The sequence below is a fragment of the Cupressus sempervirens genome, chromosome 5 (genome assembly GCF_028749045.1).
Source record: "Cupressus sempervirens isolate cs-2001-9-10 chromosome 5, ASM2874904v1, whole genome shotgun sequence".
NCBI classification, from domain to species: domain Eukaryota; kingdom Viridiplantae; phylum Streptophyta; class Pinopsida; order Cupressales; family Cupressaceae; genus Cupressus; species Cupressus sempervirens.
The window spans coordinates 638,226,451-638,249,054 of NC_143122.1; the positions used below are offsets into that span (position 1 = coordinate 638,226,451).

General features: G+C 34.6%; 1 protein-coding gene and 1 pseudogene across 1 annotated transcript; one reads left to right on the forward strand and one right to left on the reverse strand.

Annotated features, from left to right (window-relative positions):
- Positions 1-1,548: 1,548 nt before the first annotated feature.
- LOC149557527 (uncharacterized) lies at positions 1,549-16,669 on the forward strand (annotated as a pseudogene).
- A 784-nt stretch (positions 16,670-17,453) lies between these two features.
- LOC149557528 (photosystem II 5 kDa protein, chloroplastic-like) lies at positions 17,454-18,316 on the reverse strand. The gene is made up of 2 exons (XM_089832177.1): positions 17,845-18,316; positions 17,454-17,675 (listed from the first exon to the last, which is right to left on the reverse strand). Exon 1 carries the CDS (start codon positions 18,199-18,201, stop codon positions 17,863-17,865), a length of 339 nt encoding a protein of 112 aa, XP_089688303.1. The 5' UTR covers positions 18,202-18,316; the 3' UTR covers positions 17,454-17,675; positions 17,845-17,862.
- Between the last annotated feature and the right edge of the window lie 4,288 nt (positions 18,317-22,604).

Consider the following 22,604-nt stretch of genomic DNA (forward strand, 5'->3'; position numbering starts at 1 on the left):
AAATAGGAATTCATCTATGGCAAAGCTGCCAAAAATTAAAATAAAACAATTAAAAAGCCCGAAAACCCAAAAACACAAAAATCACCTTAAACAACTTTCGCGACAATGCAAACCTCTAAATGCACAGACACGCTTACTGGTCTAGTCACATAATGCAATGAGTTCGGATTTAGTAATCACCAAAAAGTTTAAATTAAACATTTAATTAAAGATACGTCGACCATATAAGGACGACATTGGTAAAATATGAAAGGCTGAATCACTAACTCCATGTGCCACTGCCAGGGATATAAATTCTGCACACTAAACAACACGATCAAGTGCAATTGCATATAATAACATAGCCGAAGCAATAAATGCATTAAATCACCTAATTTAACCATTTATTTAATTATATTAAAATAATCTATTTACATCACTCACGTTTGCAAAAGGCATAGCAACGCAGGAATGAAGTAAATAACCATAGCATTAAATCCATCATATAGCGAAATCAGAGGTATGTCCAAATACCAGATAACTAGATAACCAGATATCATCATAAAACACACTGTCATCTCAAAATGGCATCATCATGCAATATGATTAACTGAATAGCATAGTAGTCTAATATCTATGATACTAGAATCAAAGAGTAACATTTGACCCTTAGGTCATCTCAAATGTAAAACATAACATGAGTAACAAATATCTCTCTAATCAGAAATATAACAAGGTAAATGTCCGCAGCACATAACCAAAGAATCTAACATGAACAATCCATTTAATTACTTACGCATTTAATAATGGTTGATTACTTTGCATTAAAAAGGCATTTAAAACATATAAACAACCATAGTCATAACCATGACTAACCACTGCTACAGGAACCTAGTCCCGTGTAGCATGGTAATAGTACACAGTGCAATCTCTGCACACATCTCAAGGTAATAACGGAACAACCTCATGATACCACATTGATCCTAGTAACCATTGGCACAAACTTCAGTGAACCAAAAATCACATCATAATCTCAAAGATCAGTCAAAAGCATAATCAAAGCAACTGATACAGAAACATAAATCTAAACACCTCAACGATGTAGACCACTCAGGGTCACAATCATGATCCATCACAACAAAAGATCAGCAAGGTTGCATCCATCAGGACGACTTACAAAAGTCAAATGGGAGAGGCACTACACAAAATATCTAGATCAAGACCCCATCATTTGACACATGAACTTCTTGGAGAGTGTCAGACTGGTGACATACAGTGGTAACTAGAAAAAGCAATATGTATAGTAGCATACATTCACTTAAAGTTTAATTATTCTAAATTCTCTTGTAGGATCACAATGTGCTATTTTTATAACATTTTGATCTATTGAAAAAAGTTAAACTGAGTTGTTTTACATACAATTATGGTCATATAAATCATTCTCATTAACCTTTCCTTTTGTGATCTATGTGTACAGATACACGTAACTGGATTGGCTTGTTCATAATAAAGACAAGAACAAGAAGTTGTGCATTGCTTTCATTGAATCAATGAGGGAAGTCATTCAGAATGTTAGGTAGGTGACATGTCAGGAAAAAACTAATTATGTTAGATTAGGTTTTTTAGATGAACTAGAGCCCTAGGAATTTTGGAGGTTGCAAGTTTTGAAAAAAGCAGACAAGTATTGCATATGTTGGCGGATTAAGGTGGTTTTATTATGCTTTTTTCTATTGGCACTTGTAGCTACTTTCATCATCTAGGGAATGCCAATTCTAATTGACCAGGTTTTGAAATGTTTTAACTCCTTGTGCTTTTCTTTGGAGATCTATAAAATTAACTTTTCATTTTCTTTTCATCATTGATAAATTTGGTATACCATCCAACTTAATTGAGATGGCATTATTTTTCGAGTACGTTTTATGATATTTTTTTACTTATCTACCACAATTGATGATTTTTCTTGAAATAATTTAGTTTTATAAGGAAACTAATATGAGAATAAGCCAGAGGGAGGGAAGCATTGATGTTCTCTATGTATGTTAATGCGAATGCACATTCATGTATGCTTGTAGTTATTTCTACCTATTTGGCTGAAAATGATTGTGAGTCACTGTCATTTTCCAAGTGGTCTGCATATATTTGAAAGTGTTGGAGAAGTAGATGGAGGAGCAAGATATCTATAGTTTAGAATGCTCCACATCTTTTCCTAGACTTTATGATCATTTGTTTGTGACTAGCCAGATTGGAATTAATTTTTTTCTTGCATTAGTGTTGGAAGACAAATTACATGGATGTTGCCTTTCTTTGCTCTAAAAAAGAAAACTTATTCTCATAAAATTCTTATGTTGTTCCTTGTGGTAGGTGATTATACCAATCTTGGATTGGGAAGAAACAACTTTTAGTGTGAAAGGACTTGTATTTGTGCTTATTTGGGTCTATGGGTTTGTTTCCTACTTTTCTGCTACCTTCTGTACCTTCAATGTGGCTAATTGGAATGACATTTGGATACAACATTGGATTCTTGATAATAATGGCAAGAACTAGTATTGGCATGTCCTTGCCTTACTTCATTGGGTCTACCTTTCGCAACCAAATACATGTAAATTTTTGCCCATCACCTTGTGGTTTCGTGTTGATAAAATTCAGCTGATTGAATTTGTAAGATATCTTATAATGGTCAATATCTCTTTTCTAACATAGAAATGGCTTGAAAGGTGGCCTCAGAAATCTGCATTGATCAAGCTAGCAGGAGAAGGAAACTGGTTCCATTAGTTCCGAGATGTTTCTCTTTTGAGAATCTCACCATTTTCTTACATTATTTTTAACTATGCTAGTGTTGCTACAAATGTCAAGTATAGTCCATACATAATTGGCTCATTTTTTGGAACTGTTCCTGAAGTGTTTTTTACAATCTATAGGTCAGAGGTATTCATCATATGATATTAAATTTGATGTTTGAGCATGCCTTTCCTGATCATTAAACTCATTCATGTAAAATCTTGACTCAAGGTTTTGTTAAATAATGGTGCTACATTATTATTGATAAGAATTAATAGTTTCCAATGAGTGGTGTTTTCAGTGTATCAAATTATGTGATGATTTACAAGGAGTCAATTGTCTAGTTTGAGTCAAATCTTCATTGATCCACATTTCATGAGTAATCCAGAAGAACCCATCTCTCATGAGTCATGACCATGAATAATTCTATTACAATAAAATTGATAGCTCTTCTATATAAGCAGCAAAACATACTATAAGGTTTAAGCACATACCTATCTAGAGTTGATTTACTACAACTGGCTTCATCCCCTTTTTAAAAGTATTGTACATTTTTTTTTAAATAATTTCTTGTTTAAGTAAAACCCTAGTGGCTTCTTTGATATTCTACAAAACTGAATTGCGGTCTTGTTGAATTAAATGGAACTTTTATTTTATTTTCATTACCTTCTAGTATTGGAGGATTTTGTTGACTCTTTCATCTCAGACAATCATGAATCTCTCACTGTCATTCAATTTACTTTAAGTGTCTTAATATACCCATTAATGAGGTATTCAAATGTTGAATTAATGATTAGGTATTCAAACATTGAATTAAATGAATAGGGACATCCTAGAGGCTATCTTTGGAGAGTTACTGAAGTTGAATTTTGATGCAGCAAAACCTTTGTTTGTCTAGATGGAGCTTTTGTTTTATTGTGCTAAATGCGGTATGCCAAAGGCAGTTCTTTCTTCCTTGGGACTAGGTCCAACAATGAAGGGGAGCTATGGGTGGTGTTAGAGGTTCTTAAGATAGAAACATAGTTAGGCTATAAGATTGGAAGTTACATGGTTTAAGAAAAACCCGCAAAGAAGAAAGTCAAAGGCCAACATAAGTAGCCAATAACCTATTTCCTCCTAGGGTTGTACATGTAATAGTCAAAGAGGATGCAATGCTACCCCTAATTGGACATTGAAGAATTGCCTAGTCCATAGCTCTTAAATAAACAATGTTGACCAAGTTGAGATTAGAAACCTTATTCAACACACTTTCACTTATTTTTTCTGCTTCGGCTTCTACATTAGCACTCACATAGGGGATAGGAGCCCACAACAAAGATGAAGACTGTCTGTCTATGGTGCAAGTTAAAGAGACCACATTTCTTTGAGGCATTCTATAAAATAGTTCGCATGCCTTACCTATGATTTGAAATTTTGCATGCATCCTACACTCTCTAATCTAGCTGATGATGGATTACAGAGTGATCTGAAATGGTGATGCTAAAAAACACACACAATCAAATTTCAACCAATATTTGTCAAAAAATGAGGTCAAATGAACTAGTTGGGACATTCCAATTTGTAGGAATTGTCCATAGGGTTGTAGTCCAAATAGCCAAACCAAACTGGGTAGAAGTCCTTTGAGAAAATCAGGAGTTGTGTCTGCTACATTAACCACTTTGACAATAACATAAACACTTCTTGATATGTGTCCCTCTGGATACTCCAACTTAGCCTCAGCCAAAACCATGCTAGATGAGGGACTCTAACGAACCAATTTTTAGTCTATTTGTTCCATGCTACATTAAGAAATTATTTCTTATCCAAGCCATTTAATTTGCAACCTTTTAAATCTCTGCAAAGGTAAAGGTGGAGTAGGAGATTTTTTCTTCTCAAAGGTGTCCTCTAATTGTAAAGCATCCATTCCATTATTTGTTGAACTAGATATGTCTTGTTTATTGAACAACTAATGGAATGGATGCTTTGCAATCAGAGGACACCTTTGAATTTTTTTTTTTCTACTCCAACTTTATCTTTACAGAGATTTAAAAGGTTGCAAATTAAATGGCTTAGATAAGAAGCGATTTCTTAATACAACATTAAAAAAACTCGACCAACCATTGGTGGAAATTTTGACCAATGCTTGTTAGTTTTCTGCCAAGCATTGGTCAAAATTTCCACCAACTAAGAAAAATTTTGACCAACCATTAGTGAAAATTTCCACCAATGCTAAACAAATTTAACCAAACATTAGTGGAAATTTTTACCAATGCCTGTTAGTTTTCTACCAAGCATTGGTTAAAATTTTCAGCAATCAAAAGAATTTTGACGAATGGATTGGTTGAAATTTCAACCAATCAAAAAAAAAATTTCAACGAATGGATTGGTTGAAATTTTGACCAACATTGACAAATCAAGACCACCAAAAATTAAAAAATTTTGATGAATGTTTTGGTCGAAATTTTGACCAACTTGTAGCTTAGTCAAATTTTCGACGAGAAAAACTTCGAAGAACATCTTGGTTGAAATTTTGACCAACTTGGGTGGAAATTTCAACCAAAATTGGTCAAAAATTGAGTTCAAATTTAGTATTGCAAGTATCAATGCAATAATTAGTGAAGATTAGAGAGTGCAAATTAAAAAGGCTACAACAGTATAAGGAGTAACAAAGATTCATCTATAATAGCAAGGTGATTTATACACTTAAAGGAATCTCACTCAACAAACCAAGTTGCAGATCAGAGATCAACTACTGCTTCATCCTAATAGGTGGATTAGTCAAATCCTTTAACAAGGTAGACCTAACAGTCTTATGAAAATTTCTTTACCAAGTGCATACTCCATTGTATGTTTGTAAATCCTCTAACAAGGTGGACCTAGCAGTCCTTATTGCTCCTAACAGGGTAGATCATCAAAAGCGATTAATGTAAGTCTTAACAAGCCAACTTTATACTGCAGTACTAAAGCTTGTGGGTATCATCCCCACCTCATTTTTACTTTCTATTTGGAAGATTTTTGGGTCACCAAATCTTTGTGTCAAAGTGTTATGAATGCTTTCATGTTTTTAGTTTTTTCATGCATACTGTTAGATTGGAATATTCATATTAGATTAAGTGCTAATTGGATTAAAGTTTTAGAAGTATTATAAGTTACTGATTCACCCATCCCCTCTCAGTAATTTAGCATTGTTAAGAATATTTCCAACAATAATCCTCCTTAAATAGATGTTATTTGAAGGTTCTAGATCTTGATTGATGGTTTACACTTCATCGTCTTTTGTTGTTTCCATCCCATTTTTTGATTGGTTGAATTGCACACCTTGGGATCATTACCTTCTAAAATGATGCATGATCATATTTTTAGCTGGCTCTACAAATATTAAATATTATAGAAAAGTTGGCTAAATTGTTTACATATGTGTTTTCATCATTACAAACTTATATGTCAAAACTGAACTACTCGGCACTTGAATACTCTGATGCTTGGTCATGTATACTTCTTCATGTTGTCACTCAACCTCTATATTCCTACTTTCTCGACACTTAATAAATTGTCAACATGCTCAATCTCAACTATATTTCTCAACATGTACATCTACTCTGTCGCTATTGAATACTCAAAAATCACTATCTTGCTTGGTATAAGTATTGCATGATCAACCTTTACTAGATAACTTGATTACAATGATGACATTGTAATATTACCTAGTAAAAGACTAAGTGTTTGGACACTAATCGACAACATAGGCTTAGAAATCAACATTCTATCCATCCATCCATACTTACATGTTTTTATGCAGATATAGATGTATGCAAACATACATGCACGTATAAATTTACACACATATATTAATCTATATATGTAAAGACAAATGCGCGCGCGCGCGTGTGTGTACATACACCAATGTATGCATGTATGCATATACACATTTATCTATATATACATACAAACATGCATACATGTGTCTATAACTATGCATGCACGTATGTGCATATACATGCATGTGTGTATGCATGTATCTTTGTTTGTATGTATACATGTTGTGTATGCACGCTTGTACATATACATGCATGTATCTTTGTTTGTATGCATACAAGTTGTGTATGATTACATGCATGTTTATATGCACATGTTAATTAATGCATGCATGCACATGTGGATACATGCATATTTACAAATGTATAGATGTATGTATATGTATGCATACATCTATGCATGATGTGTCAATAAATGCATGCATATATGTCTACATGCATCCTTCCGTATATGCATGTACATACATTGATGAATCCAAATATTTGTATGCATGAACGTATGTATATATGCACATATTGATGTACGCATGCATGTAGGTGTAGATGACATTTACATGGATGGATGTATGTACACATCTATATATGCATGCTTGCATTCATGCATGCATATGTGCATCCATTAATGTATACGTGCATACATGCATACATCTTGGGTATACATGTATCCATCCAAACATGCATTCCATACACAAATGCGTACACGAATCAAGTCATGTTTTTATACATGCACATATTGATGTATGCACACTTACATGTATGAACACATATACACATTCATACATGCATTTTTTTATTCATGAATTTATACATGCATATGTGCATCCGTTAATGTATGTGTACATACATGCATACATCATGGGTATACATGTATCCATCCAAACATGCATTCCACGCACAAATGTGTACATGAATCAAGTCATGTGTTTATACATGCATGTGTGTATATACATGCACATATTGATGTATGCACACTTACATGTATGGACACATATACACATCCATACATGCATTTTATCATTCATGCATGCATATATACATCAATTATTGTATATATGCATTTATGCATGCATGGATCATGTGTATGCATGTACTTATCCATCCAAACATGCATTGCATTGCATAAATACTTGCATGCATGTATAAATACATCTACAAATGGATGTATTGTACATGTGCATCTATATATGCATTCATACATATATGCATCATACATGTTCATGCATGGATAATAGATGTATTCATCATATGTGTGTGTTCATACATGTCTATGCATGCACAATTCATACATTCATAAATACATGCATACATCATATACATGCACTCATCCATGCATGCATACATTTAGCATGTATCATGTATGTGCTTGAATACATAATAGATGCATTATTCATGCATGCATACATGCCTACATATACATCATCCATGTGCATCCATCATGCAACACATGCATCCCATGCATGGATACACCTATACATATCATACATCTCATGTATGTATCATACATGTGCATCTATCATACATCATCCATGTGCATTCCATACATGTATTCATTCATTCATGCATCCATCACGTAACACATGCATTCCATGCATGGATGCATCTATACATACCATAAATCTCATGTATGCATAATTCATGTTCATCTATCATACATCTCATTCATGCATCATATATTGCCCATATGAATTCATCATGCATCTCATGCATGCATCCATTCATTTATCCAATCTTGCATCCATCACAAGTGCATACATTATCCATGTGTTTCCATCATGCATCTCATGCACACACACATGCATCATACATGTCTATCCTTGGATGTATCATATAACTACATCAATGCATGCACTCATGCATCATCCATAATGCATCTATCAATACATGTGGATTCATGCATACATCATCCATGCACATCTATTGTGCACCTCATGTATGCATAATGCATACATGTATCATATGTCATCCATATGAATCCATCATGCATCATACATTCATGTATATGAATCCATCTATATGTGCATTCATGAATAAATAATGCATGTACACACTTCCATCCATGCATGCATCCATCGTACATGTACTCCTTTGGATGCATCATACATGTTTATCCTTGAATGCATAATATAACTCCCTGCATAGATGCATCATACATCATCCATGTGGATCCATCATGCATCATACATGTTCATCCTTGGATGCATTATAAAAATGTATTTATGCATGCATACACCATCCATTTGCATCCATCATGTATCTGATGCATGCATTCGACATCCATGTGCATATACTCATGCATGCATCCATATGTGCATTCATGCATACATAGTACATGTACATGCATACATCCATCCATGTGTGAGTGCATCATACATGTTTGTTCTTGGATGCATCATACAAGCCCATCCATGCATGTATCACACATCAGAGGGGTGACAATTGTGACATGTCTAAGCGGTGGCCCTGGGGCCCATATCCTTTGGGGCATGGCTCTCACCTCAATTCCGACCAGGTTGGAATGCACTATGCCTTTGAGTAATGAGTAGGTAGTTCTCTTCTTCAGATTCTTCTATTCCTTCTAATTCTCCTCTCCCTGGCAAACCAATAGGCTGAATCGTGACACAAATTGTCTTTGTTCCTAATAATGATACTTGATAGACACATACAAGTGGGCCCCCATTCCTTCTCTTAAATAATAAATTAGAATAAGACAACATATAATTTGTCATGCTCGGTGAACAAGCTGCCCAAGAATACTCCTTTGAATACATAAGTTCTCCCCTCTGAGGTTCAAAATGCACCATGCCCCCACCCAACCCCACAACAGTCATATGACCCAGATTAAATTGGCAAAAACTCTAGGTCGAGATCGTCTATTGAAACATGGTATACATGTGCATCCACCATACATGTGTGTACATGCATTATCTTATGCATGCATGCATGTATCATATATTATCCAATGTACATCCATCATCCACATCCATCCTCCATGCACATTCATCATTCATCCATCCATATATCTGTTCATACAAGTGCATCCATCTATATACCTATTCTTTCATGCATCTATCATACAACCCATGCATGTATCATTTATGAAAATACTTCCATGAATACACTCAACACACACGTGTATACATTCATTAATACATTCAACAAATTCATGCATGCATTCATGCATACATGCATTCATCATCATACACGTGCATCCTACATGCATGCATGCATGTTCAACTTTGGATGCATCATTTAAGTGCATCCATGTATGCTTGGATAATATATTATCTATATGTGTCCATCATGCATCATCAATTTGCATGTGTGCTTGCATGGCTCATCCATGTGCATCCATCCATATAATCATTCTTGCATGCATCTATATATCATACAACTCATGCATGTATCATCTATGTACATATATTCATGCATACACTCAACAAAGACATGTATACATACATTAATACATTCATCATCATACATGCATGCTTGGATCATACATCATCCATCATGCATACATAATCAATTTTCATGACTTGTCCATGTAGGGGGATGGGGAGTGAGAGGGGAGTGGTAGAAGGAATAGAGGAGAAAGTGGGAGGGAGGGAGAGCGAGTGGGGGAGGATGGAAGAGGAGACAAAGTGGAGGAGGGTGGAGTGGGGGATGAACTAGGGGTAAGGGAGGGGGATGGGTGTGGTGGGGTTGGGGGAGAAGAGAGAGGGAGGGTAAGGGGGAAGGGGAGAGATGGGGAGAGAAATGGGTTAGAGAGGGAAGAGAAGAAGTTAGAAGGGAGAGTGAGGGAAAGGGGGAGGGAGTGGGAGGGAGGAATCTCTAGAGTGGGGGTAAGCAAAGAGGTAGAGAGGGGAGTGAGAGAGACAAAGAGGGAGGGATCTGGCAAGGGGGAGTAGGAAGTTGAAGGGAGGAAGAGAGGGAGAGAGGAGAAGATAGGGAGAAAGGGAATGATGAAGTGAGGGTAAGTGGGGAGGGAAGAGAGGGGGGAGGGGAAGGGGGTAGATAGGAGTGTGAGAGCAAGGGAGGGAGGAGGAAGGGGCAGAGAGATGGGTTGAGGATAAAGAGAGAAAGGAGATTAATGAACAAGGACAGAGAGAGAGTGAGTTGGAGGGGTTATATGAGGGGGGAGAGTGGGAGGGTAGGGAGAACTAGAGAGGAGGAGATCGAGAGAGGTTGAGAGAGAGATGAAAAGAGAGGGAGGGGAGTGTGTGTGTGTGTGTGTGTGTGTGTGTGTGAGAGAGAGAGAGAGAGAGAGAGAGAGTTGAAACCATTCATAGATAGATTTTGAGAAGATTCATAACTCACACAAATACAAAGTTAAATAGAAAAAAACAAATACACAATAGCATCCCAACTAACAACAAAACATCAGTAGCTTATAGGATACTAACAAGGAAATGAATAACCACACCATCAATAGGAAAAAGGCCCTTAAATGCTACATAGGTATTTTTATAAAATGGCTCCCTCAATCATGAAAAGGTTTCAATAGGTCACCGCAATCCATGCCATGGGTTTCACATGGACCATGCAACTATAAACAAAAACCTATACTAATATATAGCCAATGGCATATTGGACACCTTGCGAAAAAACAAAATCTCCCAAGAATCCCTACCTCACCTTGATATGAGGACGTTCACCTCATTATAATGAAAATGAGAGAAGATTAGCAACTAACAACCAGAATCCACCATGTTCTTCTCAATCCCCACCCCAATAGAAGACAAAAGAAAAGGAAATTGGATAAAGACTAAAATAACCATGGTCATAAGATAAATTCATGAGAGAACAAACATCATAGAAAATATTTAATAAAGCACTATAGAAAAGTTCCTTAAACAAAAGCCAAAGACTAAACTTGACCTTAACATGGTTAAGGTAGTCAATTTTAAGTCAAATAAATAAATAAAAACTAAATCCAATATGGAAAAAGGAAGAATTTTTTATACCTACTACACAACATGCCCAAAGAGAACCCTCCAACTCAAAAATACTTTCACCAAAAAATAAACATTAAAGGAGCCTAAAATAGAGAAAAAAAATATAGAAAGATAACTCTGCCCATTATCAATAGACACTGCAAAAACTAGAGAGGGAAGAGTCTTAAACTAGGGCACACCAAATCTATAGAGAAAATCCATCTTGAACCACACAACCATGGAGGAAACTAATAAATTACCATCAACCACTACATGATGTATACCATAAACACCCAAAGGCCCTCCAAGAGGCACTTATAAATCCTAGAACAACAGCACAAAAGGTGACCAAATCCCTTAGATAAACCCAATCTCAAAAATCCATCTTGTCGCTTCCATAATAAAAGAGATCAAAATGTTCAAACCAAAAAAATCAAGCTCTATGATGTAATCTCTTAGAACACTCAACATGTACATAAAAATAGTCCTAGAAAGAGAAAGAAACCTAGACATGCCACCAAAGGAAAGATGATACACACAAAACCAAGAAGTGTCAAAAAATATCCCTTAAAAATATGAATAAACCCAGCTAGATACAAAACTCTAACTCTATCAAATGTTACACTAGCCCTTGTAGCTTACACGTCACTCTCAAAACACTCCTCAACATGGTAGAAATCAAAAGAAGAAGGGCTAGAAGTTCCCTAAACAATGCACCCATACAAAAAAGGAGGAGGAAAATACTCATCCCAACCAAAAAGAACAATAACCAATACCCAGAATCTACCAAGGTCTGAGTTATCTTCCTCTCCAAATACCTCTCATATATCATCATTCCCTATTGAAACCCTACCTTGTCACTCTCTCTTTCTCATATTTCTAATTGATTGATGCTTTTACATTACTGTTTAATAATGGTATAATCCATAAATTGATTATTTAGATGTTAGTAGATCATAGTATAGCATAATTATTATATAACTAGAAGTCATGCTAAAGATGCATTTTAATATAAGATCCAACATGACCCATTCTAAAATTGTGTTAAATGGAATACAACTTCCTAATGCTACTCTGTATTAGAGTTTACAATTGTGTATGATGCATATGGTCAAGAGAAGAATGAGATGATCAGTGAAGTAATAGTGCAACTATTATGAGAAGTTAGTGACAATCTATAAGTGATTTGATCGGTCTATCATTTGATCCATGATGAGTAGAGTGGAATGATAGAAAGAAGATGTTAACTAGACAATAAAGCTAATGTAATTATGATAGAAAAACATTTTCATGATAGGTAAATCATTTCTAGGATGGAAAATGATAGATGAGACAATTTCATGTTAGACAAGTGAATGATGAAGCAAGTTCAGACAAGTTAAGTAAGAGATATAGAGGTTAACAAAGAATGAGTTATTAACGATCTGTTATTTGGTACCAGTGAAAAGTGTCAAGGTTGCAATGACTCAAGATGAGTCTATTGTAATCTAGTGGTACAAATATACATATAGAGGTGATGATTTAGCATCACAATGATTAAGATTGAGATTTTGAACAAGATTCTAGAGGAAGCTCATGATAGGTCAAAATGTGTTTTTACCTCTGGCACAAAATATTATGAACTAGTCAGTGTGATCATGAAGAGTGACTTGTAGCATAACATCTTATCATGATTGAATCTAAGCAAGATATTTGAATTTTCCAATTGTAAGACATTTAAGGCTTTGTTAAGTCAGTGGAAGTGTCAAAAACTAGTGTAACAAGTGCAAGGACATGTTTGATGTTGTTGGTCTTGGTCTAGTTGGTGTATGAAGAAGTGAATGACATGGTCCATCTAAAGAGAAGAGAGGTGAGTTGAGAAGAGTATGAGAGTTGAAGCATATCTTAATAGGTAGAGATAGTGTTATTTCAAATATTAATCTTTCTTTTGTTCCCTAACAATTACAACAGGTGAAATCCCTTAACTAGATGGATCCTACCAGGTCCTCATAATAAATCTATTAATAGGGTGACACTTTAATTTGTGTTTAAAAGTCCTTTGACAAGACTACTCCTAATAGGATAAAGCTCCTAACAAGACTCGAGGTAAATCCACTATCAAGATAGTACTTAACCATGTCTTTGTAAATTACTAACAAGGTTAAGCTCCTAATAGAGCATACTTCAAAAGAGTGCAAATTATTTGTGGATACTAATTGTGTGGTTTTGACGCAAGTTGACTTTTCACATAACCAAAATATTTGTGTCGAATGTTTGGATGATTTTATGTGTTCAATGTTTCATTTGATGGTTTAAGTTAGATTACTAGTTAGTGGTTTAAAATGTGAAAACGTTATTTCATTTGTTGATTCACCTCCCCCCCACCCCCCAAAATAATCCAATCACTTAGGACTAACAAAATGTTCCTTATTGTTTCTAAGCCAAACTATAGATTATGACTAAAACAATGCCTAACACTTATCAACATTTTAAAACTCCATGCATATCATTCCTTTCAACCACTATATTTGATCATTTAAGAAACTAAAAGCACAAAAAATCCTACCTAATCAATTAGGTGATGAATGTGCTTTAAAGCCCATCATCACACAAGTCTAACACATCCCCCCTCTTTCTTCTAGACGTGAATTATTGTATTAAATTGTTATAACTATTTAGTAATGTAATTATTGACAATGTTTGAAGAAGACATTAAAAATACATTATCTTGGGATGAGATTCATAAGGTAAAAGCTATTACTAAATATAATAGATTATATAAAGCATTTCCTCATCAAAAGGTCTCTTCCTTAGTAGCATATCTATAGTTATAATAGCTAACCTTGCTCAATGGAAATTTGTAGTGAACTAGCCAATGTACATTTCAATTGGATAAAAACGATATTACAATAGTGCTTAGACAAGAAAGTGAAACTCCAAGTCGAGCCTAATTCCATCAAATATTGCAAAACATACGCAATGTGTTTTAGCCAAAATAATAGGAATTGAAGTATTCATGTAACACACAAACATATTGTTAATGATGGTTGAACATAAATATTTTAAATATTTTAAATTCTCAAAGCACTTATTAGTTACAAATGATTTCATGAATTCACACAACAAAAATATGTCAAACCAATCAAATCTTTGAGCTCGTGGTTACAATAGCACAACTCAAAATAAATGTCAATAGTAATGACAAACAACTTTCACGATAGGCACTAAACATATAGACCAAAGAGTCATTCTAACATTAAAATTATAGATTCAAGCTAACTTTGGTAATGGAGCTCATGTAGATATCATTGATATTGTTTAGACAATTGACTATAAACCAAACCACTAGACTTTCTATAAATAATAAATACTCCTAATCTCTACAATATGAATCAGTTGCAAGCATTCAATTATATCCATCATATGAATAATAATGCATAAAATCACCATAACAATAATAAAATCAAAACCTAAACGCCACAACTGATATTAATAAAATTGAAATATAAGTCCTGAATTTATAGCATTTTCAATAGAACCAACATTCTCAATCGATTCCTACTAAAAAATATTTAAAAAATCCTACGACATTATAAAAAGAATATAAATGCTACAATTACTCTCCTTTAAGCACAGGCAATACGTGAAACTTTTTTTCCAATCTCCCCTATCAAATATGATTTAGGAAAACATCTCCAACATGATGTACAAATAGATACCCCGCAATAAACCAATATACCACAGTGACCTATGAATTCACAAACACGGGTCCAAAACCTCTTGTTTAATAGGGGCTACAGGAAAACCTAAATAATGTATTTTGAGGCTACTTGGATTTTTATTTTTTTGTTTAAAATCAGTAATCATAAATTTGGCTGTAAGAGAGGTTCTAACAATTTCTCGAGTGTTTCTCAAATTTATAGCTGAACGATCGAGGAATATATGTTATGCAAGATGGAGTTGCTGTTTACACTTACCATGCCCCACCTCCCAAAAAGGTTAAATGAAATAAAACCATAACTACCTCTGTTCTACAATTTTTAGACTGTCTGATACGCCTAGCAAGGCCGGTAGAACACAAAGAAACTACCAAATTGAGCACATGGGTGAAATAAATAGTAAAAATTGTATTCAACATTACATTACAATTTGTGTTCTTGCCATTCTAATGATAAATAGAAAAACAAGTAATAAATCTACTTGCGGCAGTGGCAGTGAGCATTGTGATACAGATTCCTGTACAGAGCTTCTTATCCTCTATTCTGTAATTCTAGACTGACTGATTAGCCTTGGAAAACTGGTAGAACATAAAAGGAATCAGAAAACATGAAGCTGAAAAGTTCGTTGAGATTAAACAGGAATATTTTCATTTAGCATTTCATTACAACAGAGTTCTAGCCATTTTAATGAGAAAATGGCTAACAGGCATCATAAGTACGTTGATATCATAGTTTGTATTTCCATTTTTTATTTAATTACTCAGTCTCAACAAATTGTCTTGTCAAGGCATAGCCAATTCCTTCTAATGATACATACAAAAACAAGTAATAGTACTGATTCATACACGGGGACAATAAACCTACTTGTGGCAGATTTTGGCGGTAGGCATTGTGATAAATAGTCTCTATTCTGTAATTCTGGACACTGATTAGCATAGGAAAACTGGTAGAACATAAAATGACTATCACAAAACATGAAATTGAGCAGTTCGGTGAAATTAAAGAGGCAGAGTTTTACATTTATCATTCACATTACAATTGACTTCTTGTCATCCTAATGATTAATAGGATAACAATTAACAATACTGATTTATAAGTGGGGGTAATAAATTATGTTGTGGCAGACTTTGGCAGAGGCCATTGTCACAGATTTTTGCATAATTCTGTTAATAGGTTCTTGTCTCTATTGGTGAACTTGAAGGGTTCATGAAGAGTTTTAGAATCAAGTCTTTGTATGGTTTCTACATCATAAAAGATGAGGCTAGGATCTTTATAATGAATATGGTAGTACGAATGTCCCCCACTCCTCTCTTAGCCAGAGAAATTCAGCCTAAGTCTCTTTGTGTGCTGAATAGCTAAAACAACTAAAATAAATAGTCCTGATTCAAACAGGAACTAATAAATCTTGTTTTGACAGACTTCGGCAGCAGCCATTGTGTCAGATTCTTTCACAGAATTTCTTGGCATCTACTCTGAAATTCTAGACTGACTAATCAACCCAGTAGAACATAAAAGACCATCAAAAACATGAAATTGAACATTTGGGTAAAATCAAACAGCCAAAAGAATTTATTTAGCATTACATTACAATTGACTTCTCATCATTCTAATGATGAATACAAAAAGGAAAAACAACAAATAATACTGACTGATTCATGCATGGAGATAATAATAAAATTGTGGCAGACTTTAGAAAAGGGCATTCTGGTACAAGTTCTTGCATAGAGTTTCGAGCATCTACTCAGTAATGCTAGACTGGTAAAACATATAAGGACAATCAGAAACATGAAATAGAGCAGTTGGATGAAATCAAACAGCAAAGTTTTCATTGTCCACTTTGGCAGTGGCCATTTTGACAGATTCTTGTATAATTCTGTTAATGGTCTATTGTCCAGTGGTGAAGTCTAAAGTTTCTTAGAAAGCCCCAGAAATCAAGTCTTGTCAAGTGTAAGGTTCTGACACTGACATCATAAATGATGAGATCAGAATCATGCCCGAATATTGCAGAATAAATTTACCCGAGTCCTTATCTCTTAGCCAGAGAAATTGGGCCTAAGACTCTTCATGTGCTGAATAGCTAAAACAACTTTGTGTGTGCTAAAATCAATAGTACTGAATCAAATAGGAACTAATAAATCTAATTTCGACAGACCTTGGCGGTGGCCATTGTGTCAGATTCTTGCACAGAGTTTCTTGGCATCTACTCTGAAATTCTAGACTGACTGATTAACCCAGTAGAACATAAAAGACCATCAAAAACATGAAATTGAGCATTTGGGTAAAATGGAACAGCCAACAATCTCATTTAAATTACATTAAAATTTACTTCTCATCATTCTAAAGATGAATTGAAAAAACGGGAAAATGTTTTTACTGATTCATCCGTGGAGATAATAAAACTAGTTGTGGCAGACTTTAGCAAAGGGCATTGTGGTACAAGTTCATGCACAGAGTTCCCTGGCATCTAGTCAGTAATTCTAGACTGACTAATACACCTAGAAAGACAGGTAAAACATATAAGGACCATCAGAAACAAGAAATAGAGCAGTTGGGTGAAATCAAACAGCAAAGTTTTCAATTAACATATTACATTACAAGTGAGTTCTTGCCATTCTAATTGATGAATACAATACAAAAACAAGAATATATAATACTGATTCATACATGTAGTTAATAATAGATCTAGTTGTGGCAGACTTTGGCAGTGGGCATTGTGACACAGATTCTTGCATACATTTTCTTGGCCTCTGGGGATCCATTCTTGGGCTCTCCTGCCATTGCATTCATCCCCTGAGACACTGCACTCACTGCTGCAGCAGCAGCTGCAAACATGACTGACCTCCTCTGCATTGCTTCCTTGTCCTCCTCCCTTTTCTCCACCTCAATGTTTACATTGGAAGCAGCCTTCACAGGCATCCTCACACCCCTGTGTTGTTGGGCTCCTGAGGGCTTGGAGGTGAACTTCATGCTGGATGATGCAGAGGATAGCTTCCATGGAGCTGATACAGCAAGAGATGCCATCTCTACCCAAGACTTGCACAGTTGAACTGGTGTTTTTGAGTGGAGAAGAATTGTTGGTATGTGAGTTTGTAGGGAATAGAGAGATGAAAGAATTAATTGGATGTGGTTGGGTGACGAAACCCTGGTGGAAGCCTTTCTGACATTAGATTGGGATAATGTTATCTATCCGTCCGCTAGATTTCTGCCAATGGACTACTGACACGTGTAACCTTATCTGTCCCGTGCTAGTTTGGTAAACAAGCTCGGGTTAGGGTCTCTCATGGACTTTTTTTTGTTTAATGGATTTTCAAACATGGGTGGCTGTGAATTTTTTTGTTGAGTTTTATGGATTTTCAAAAATGGCTGGCTGTGAATTAGTTATTTCTAATTTCTTTAATCTTGATTTCTTGAATTACAAATTGCCTACTCTTGCAATAAACTTTATTAGTCACGATTTCTTTATATGCATGTGTTTTTAGATTTAGTCTTATGAATCACCATTGCTTTATATATATTTGATTTTTTAATCATTTAATTATATTAGTGTAAGTTTGTAAGGGGGTTAGTATCATTCTAGTGGTCTTATACCCAGCTTTGGGGTGGGTCGTGGGGATACCCTAGGTTTAAAAAAAGAGATCGAAATGTTATCATAAAATATCATGATTAAATCTTAAATTTTGTGTAGATAAATTTTATTTTTATAATAAATTTTTAATTGAATTATGTTCTAGGTAGTTATTGGGTAGTCAAGTCTAGAGCAAATACACGATTTCTTTATATGCATGTGTTTTTAGATTAGGTCTTATGTGTTTATATATATATATATATTTGATTTTTTAATCATTTAAATATATTAGTGTTAGTTAGTAAGAGGGTTAGTATCATTCTAGCTACCCAACATTGGGTTGGGTCGTGGAGATACCCTAGGTTGAAAAAGAGAGATTGAAATGTTATAATAAAATATCATGATTAAATCTTAAATTTTGTGTAGATAAATTTTATTTTTATAATTTTTTTAATTGAATTATGTTCTAGGTAGTTATTGGGTAGTCAAGTCTAGAGCAAATAATTGTCAAACATCTATACGTAAGAAGTCAACTTCAAGATGAATGCTTTCATACTTGTTCATGACAAAACTGTTTATTAGAGTATAGGTGTCAAGTAGAAGCATAATGATACATGTACCCAAGATATTCTAAGGAACCAAAAGATTTCAACCTTGTTTCTACAAGGTTGGATTGATATGAATGAGCACACATAATTTATTTTTATATAATATTTTAGTGAAGATGTGATAGTTTAAACATCGAGCCACAAACATAAAATAGTATAACTAATGTGAATAAAGTTTATTGATGGATGTGCATTAAATAGTGCCTCTTGTTGAAACTTTAAGGCTTTTTTAGACAATGAAGCAAATATGAGATTAGACAAAGAGAGGAAGGAGCATTATTTGGCGAGTCATCAATTTTTATGAAAGAAATTTCGAAGAAGATCATCACTTCTATTTTCAACAAAACTACAAGACAACATCACATAGATGTTCATCTACAATAAGAATTTAATAAGAAACTATATCAAGGATTGAAATTCATAAAAATGAAAAACAAATTGTGTAGAATTCTACCATGCCAAAGCCACAAGGGACACATTCATCACAATATAAGTGCCTAAACATGATTAGGCATAGCTAGTGGTATAAAGATGATTTGATGGTCTATTACATGATTCATGTGGTGTGAATAAACCTTCTCTTTTCATTTTCAACCTCGATAAAAGTGCTAAGTAATCTCAAGACACTCTACCTACTTGTAATTTATATTTGATAGTTCTTTATCCAGCATTGTTCGATCTCACCTTCAAGAAACTTGTGTTTTCTTTTAAGTTATAAAGTAGTCGATTTTTTTATTTGGTTTGTCTTAATAGCTCTAAATTTATCTTAGTGATTACTAGTGGTAAATTTATAATTTTAGTTAAGTTCTTGCCCATGTTTTTTCCTTGCACATGTCATCTTGCATTAGCTTAATCTCTTAAAGTGAACTCCAATTAACCCTTCATGGAATACAGTATAGGATAACTATTCATTTGCATCTGTAAATGTGGATATAATATAATTGTTGGAAATGATTGAAAAGATCATGAGGAAAGTTGTTGGAATGATCATATAGAACTGGTAAAGAATGTTCTCAATCATTGTTTTGAAATTTGTGTCAAACTTGCTACTTGCAGGAATGACAATTGCTTTGGTGATCCAAATACTATCAATTAGTTGATTGTCAAGGAGGAGGCAATCAATAAGATGTAACTAGAACACTTGGAGAAAGGTTGAAGTTATGATGTTGTAATGAAGTACAAGGATCAGCTAAGCCATTGATGAAAAAGTGTATTTGATGACATACTATAAGACATAGAGAATGGGCACACTAAAACATATCAAAGATGTAAGGTTTTAGCTAAGACATCTGTAAAGCCTAATTAAAGTTCATTAGAGAGAAGGACCCAAGCAAGCTAGTAAGTGCCGAACAGATTCCTAGTTGAAGCCAAGCAAGTTCAACCTCAAGTGTCGAGTGATATCAAGTGTCAAGTAAACTTCAAGTGCCGAGTAAACTTCAGATGCCGAGTGATATAAAGTTTATCAAGTGCCGAGCAGATATAGGTGTCGAGTAACACAGAGATGTCGAGCACTAGTAAAACCAATAGTGTCGAGTAACACAGAGATGTCGAGCACCAGTGAATCAATAATGCCGACTTACTGCATTATTTTGAAAATCGAAGATTCGCCAGATCTAAGCTGACAAGGTTGTTATCTAGAAGTTTGTGAATTAAATGGAAGATAAGAATGATGAGCTGGTGGCACAAAACACCATGTAAAACATTTTTTAAGGATACAACTGACAAAGTTTTTAGATGAGAACAAGATATGAGGTAGATACATTGTATCCTACCTAATGCATTTGAAACCCTAAAGTTGGAGAGGGAGAATTGAGCGGCAAAGGCAAATCAGATTTCTATTTAAGGAGTCATAAGTTCATGAAGAAAATGAGAGCGGTCAAGCATGAAAGCATAAAATGCTGAAGGAGGTTGTAAGGAGGATAGAGAACATAGTTACTCTATTTCAGTAAGAAGACCCTAGATATGGATGCATTGGTATGATGAGTAAGAAGACTCAAGGAGATGAAGCTTGAGAGGAAGACAAGCAATTAGAGCTGAAGTGATTGAAGCCAACCATAAGGATTGAACTAAAAGTGTGATCTGAAATTTGCAAAGTATGTTGTAAGTTATATCAGATCAAAAGGCCATTATTGTTACTTTCTAGCAATTGTAACAGTTAGTTTAAATCCTATGGACTTAGGTTGGTTTGATAGCCATGAGATAAATCCTTTAACAGGGTGACATTCTAAGTGAATGTTCTAAAGTCCTTTAACCAGGCCCATTCCTAACAGTTTGGTGAAATCCTCTAATAAGGTCACATTTAATAGTGTGTTGTAAGCCTTTAACAGGGCATCACTTTAGAAGAGTGAGAATCAAGTAGCATGTTACTAGTGGTTTTTCCCAAGTTGGGTTTCCACGTAAATCATTGTGTCATGTGTTGATCTTGCATGTTTTATCCTTGCATGTTGATTTACTGTAACTTACTAATATGGTTGATTTAAGTTTGAATGGATGAACAGTGTATGGATTCATTAAAAGTAGAGAAAAAGTATTATTAGGGCATTTGGACCTTGGATAACTGATTCACCCCCCCTCAGTTATTCTAAAGAATTCTAACAATTGGTATCAGAGCAAGACTACTGATTCAGTTTAAAGGGACTCTAAGTAGAAAAGATCAAAATGCCTAAGAGAGAAGTTCCCAAGCTCAACAAAGACAACTTTGTTGCATGGAAAAGCTTGATGAAGAGCTCTACATCTTGGATCCATAGGAGATTATGCTCAAAATTCAATTGTCACTAAACATGTAGATCCAACAGGTACTCTTACTGCAGAAGACATGAAAAACAAGCAGGAACATAATCAAACAATGCTGGAAATTGCCTCTGCACTCAACTATGCTGAATTTGATGATATCAAAGGATGTGACACTGCATTCAAAATGTGGAAAGCCCTATCAGACATTTATGGAGGAGATCAAAATGTACAAAGAGCAAAAAGAGAAAGTCTCTGAGGAAAGTTTGATGATATGAAAATGGAAGAAATGAGAATGTTGCTCAGTATGGCACAAGAATAAAAGAAGTGGTAAGTGCAATAAGATTCTTAAGTGGTCAATTGGATGAAGATACTGTCAATAGTAAGTTCTTAAGAACCTTGCTCCCTATCTATGCTATTAGCATATCAACAATACAAGAGCTAAGATGCATACTAGGAAACAATCTAAGTTTTGAAGGTATAATAGGTAGACTCATTGCATTTGAGTTATCTAATTTTGA

Bases quoted from the DNA above. Each gene is read 5' to 3' on its own strand.
- LOC149557528 (XM_089832177.1), bottom strand. From the start codon at position 18,201: ATGGCATCTCTTGCTGTATCAGCTCCATGGAAGCTATCCTCTGCATCA.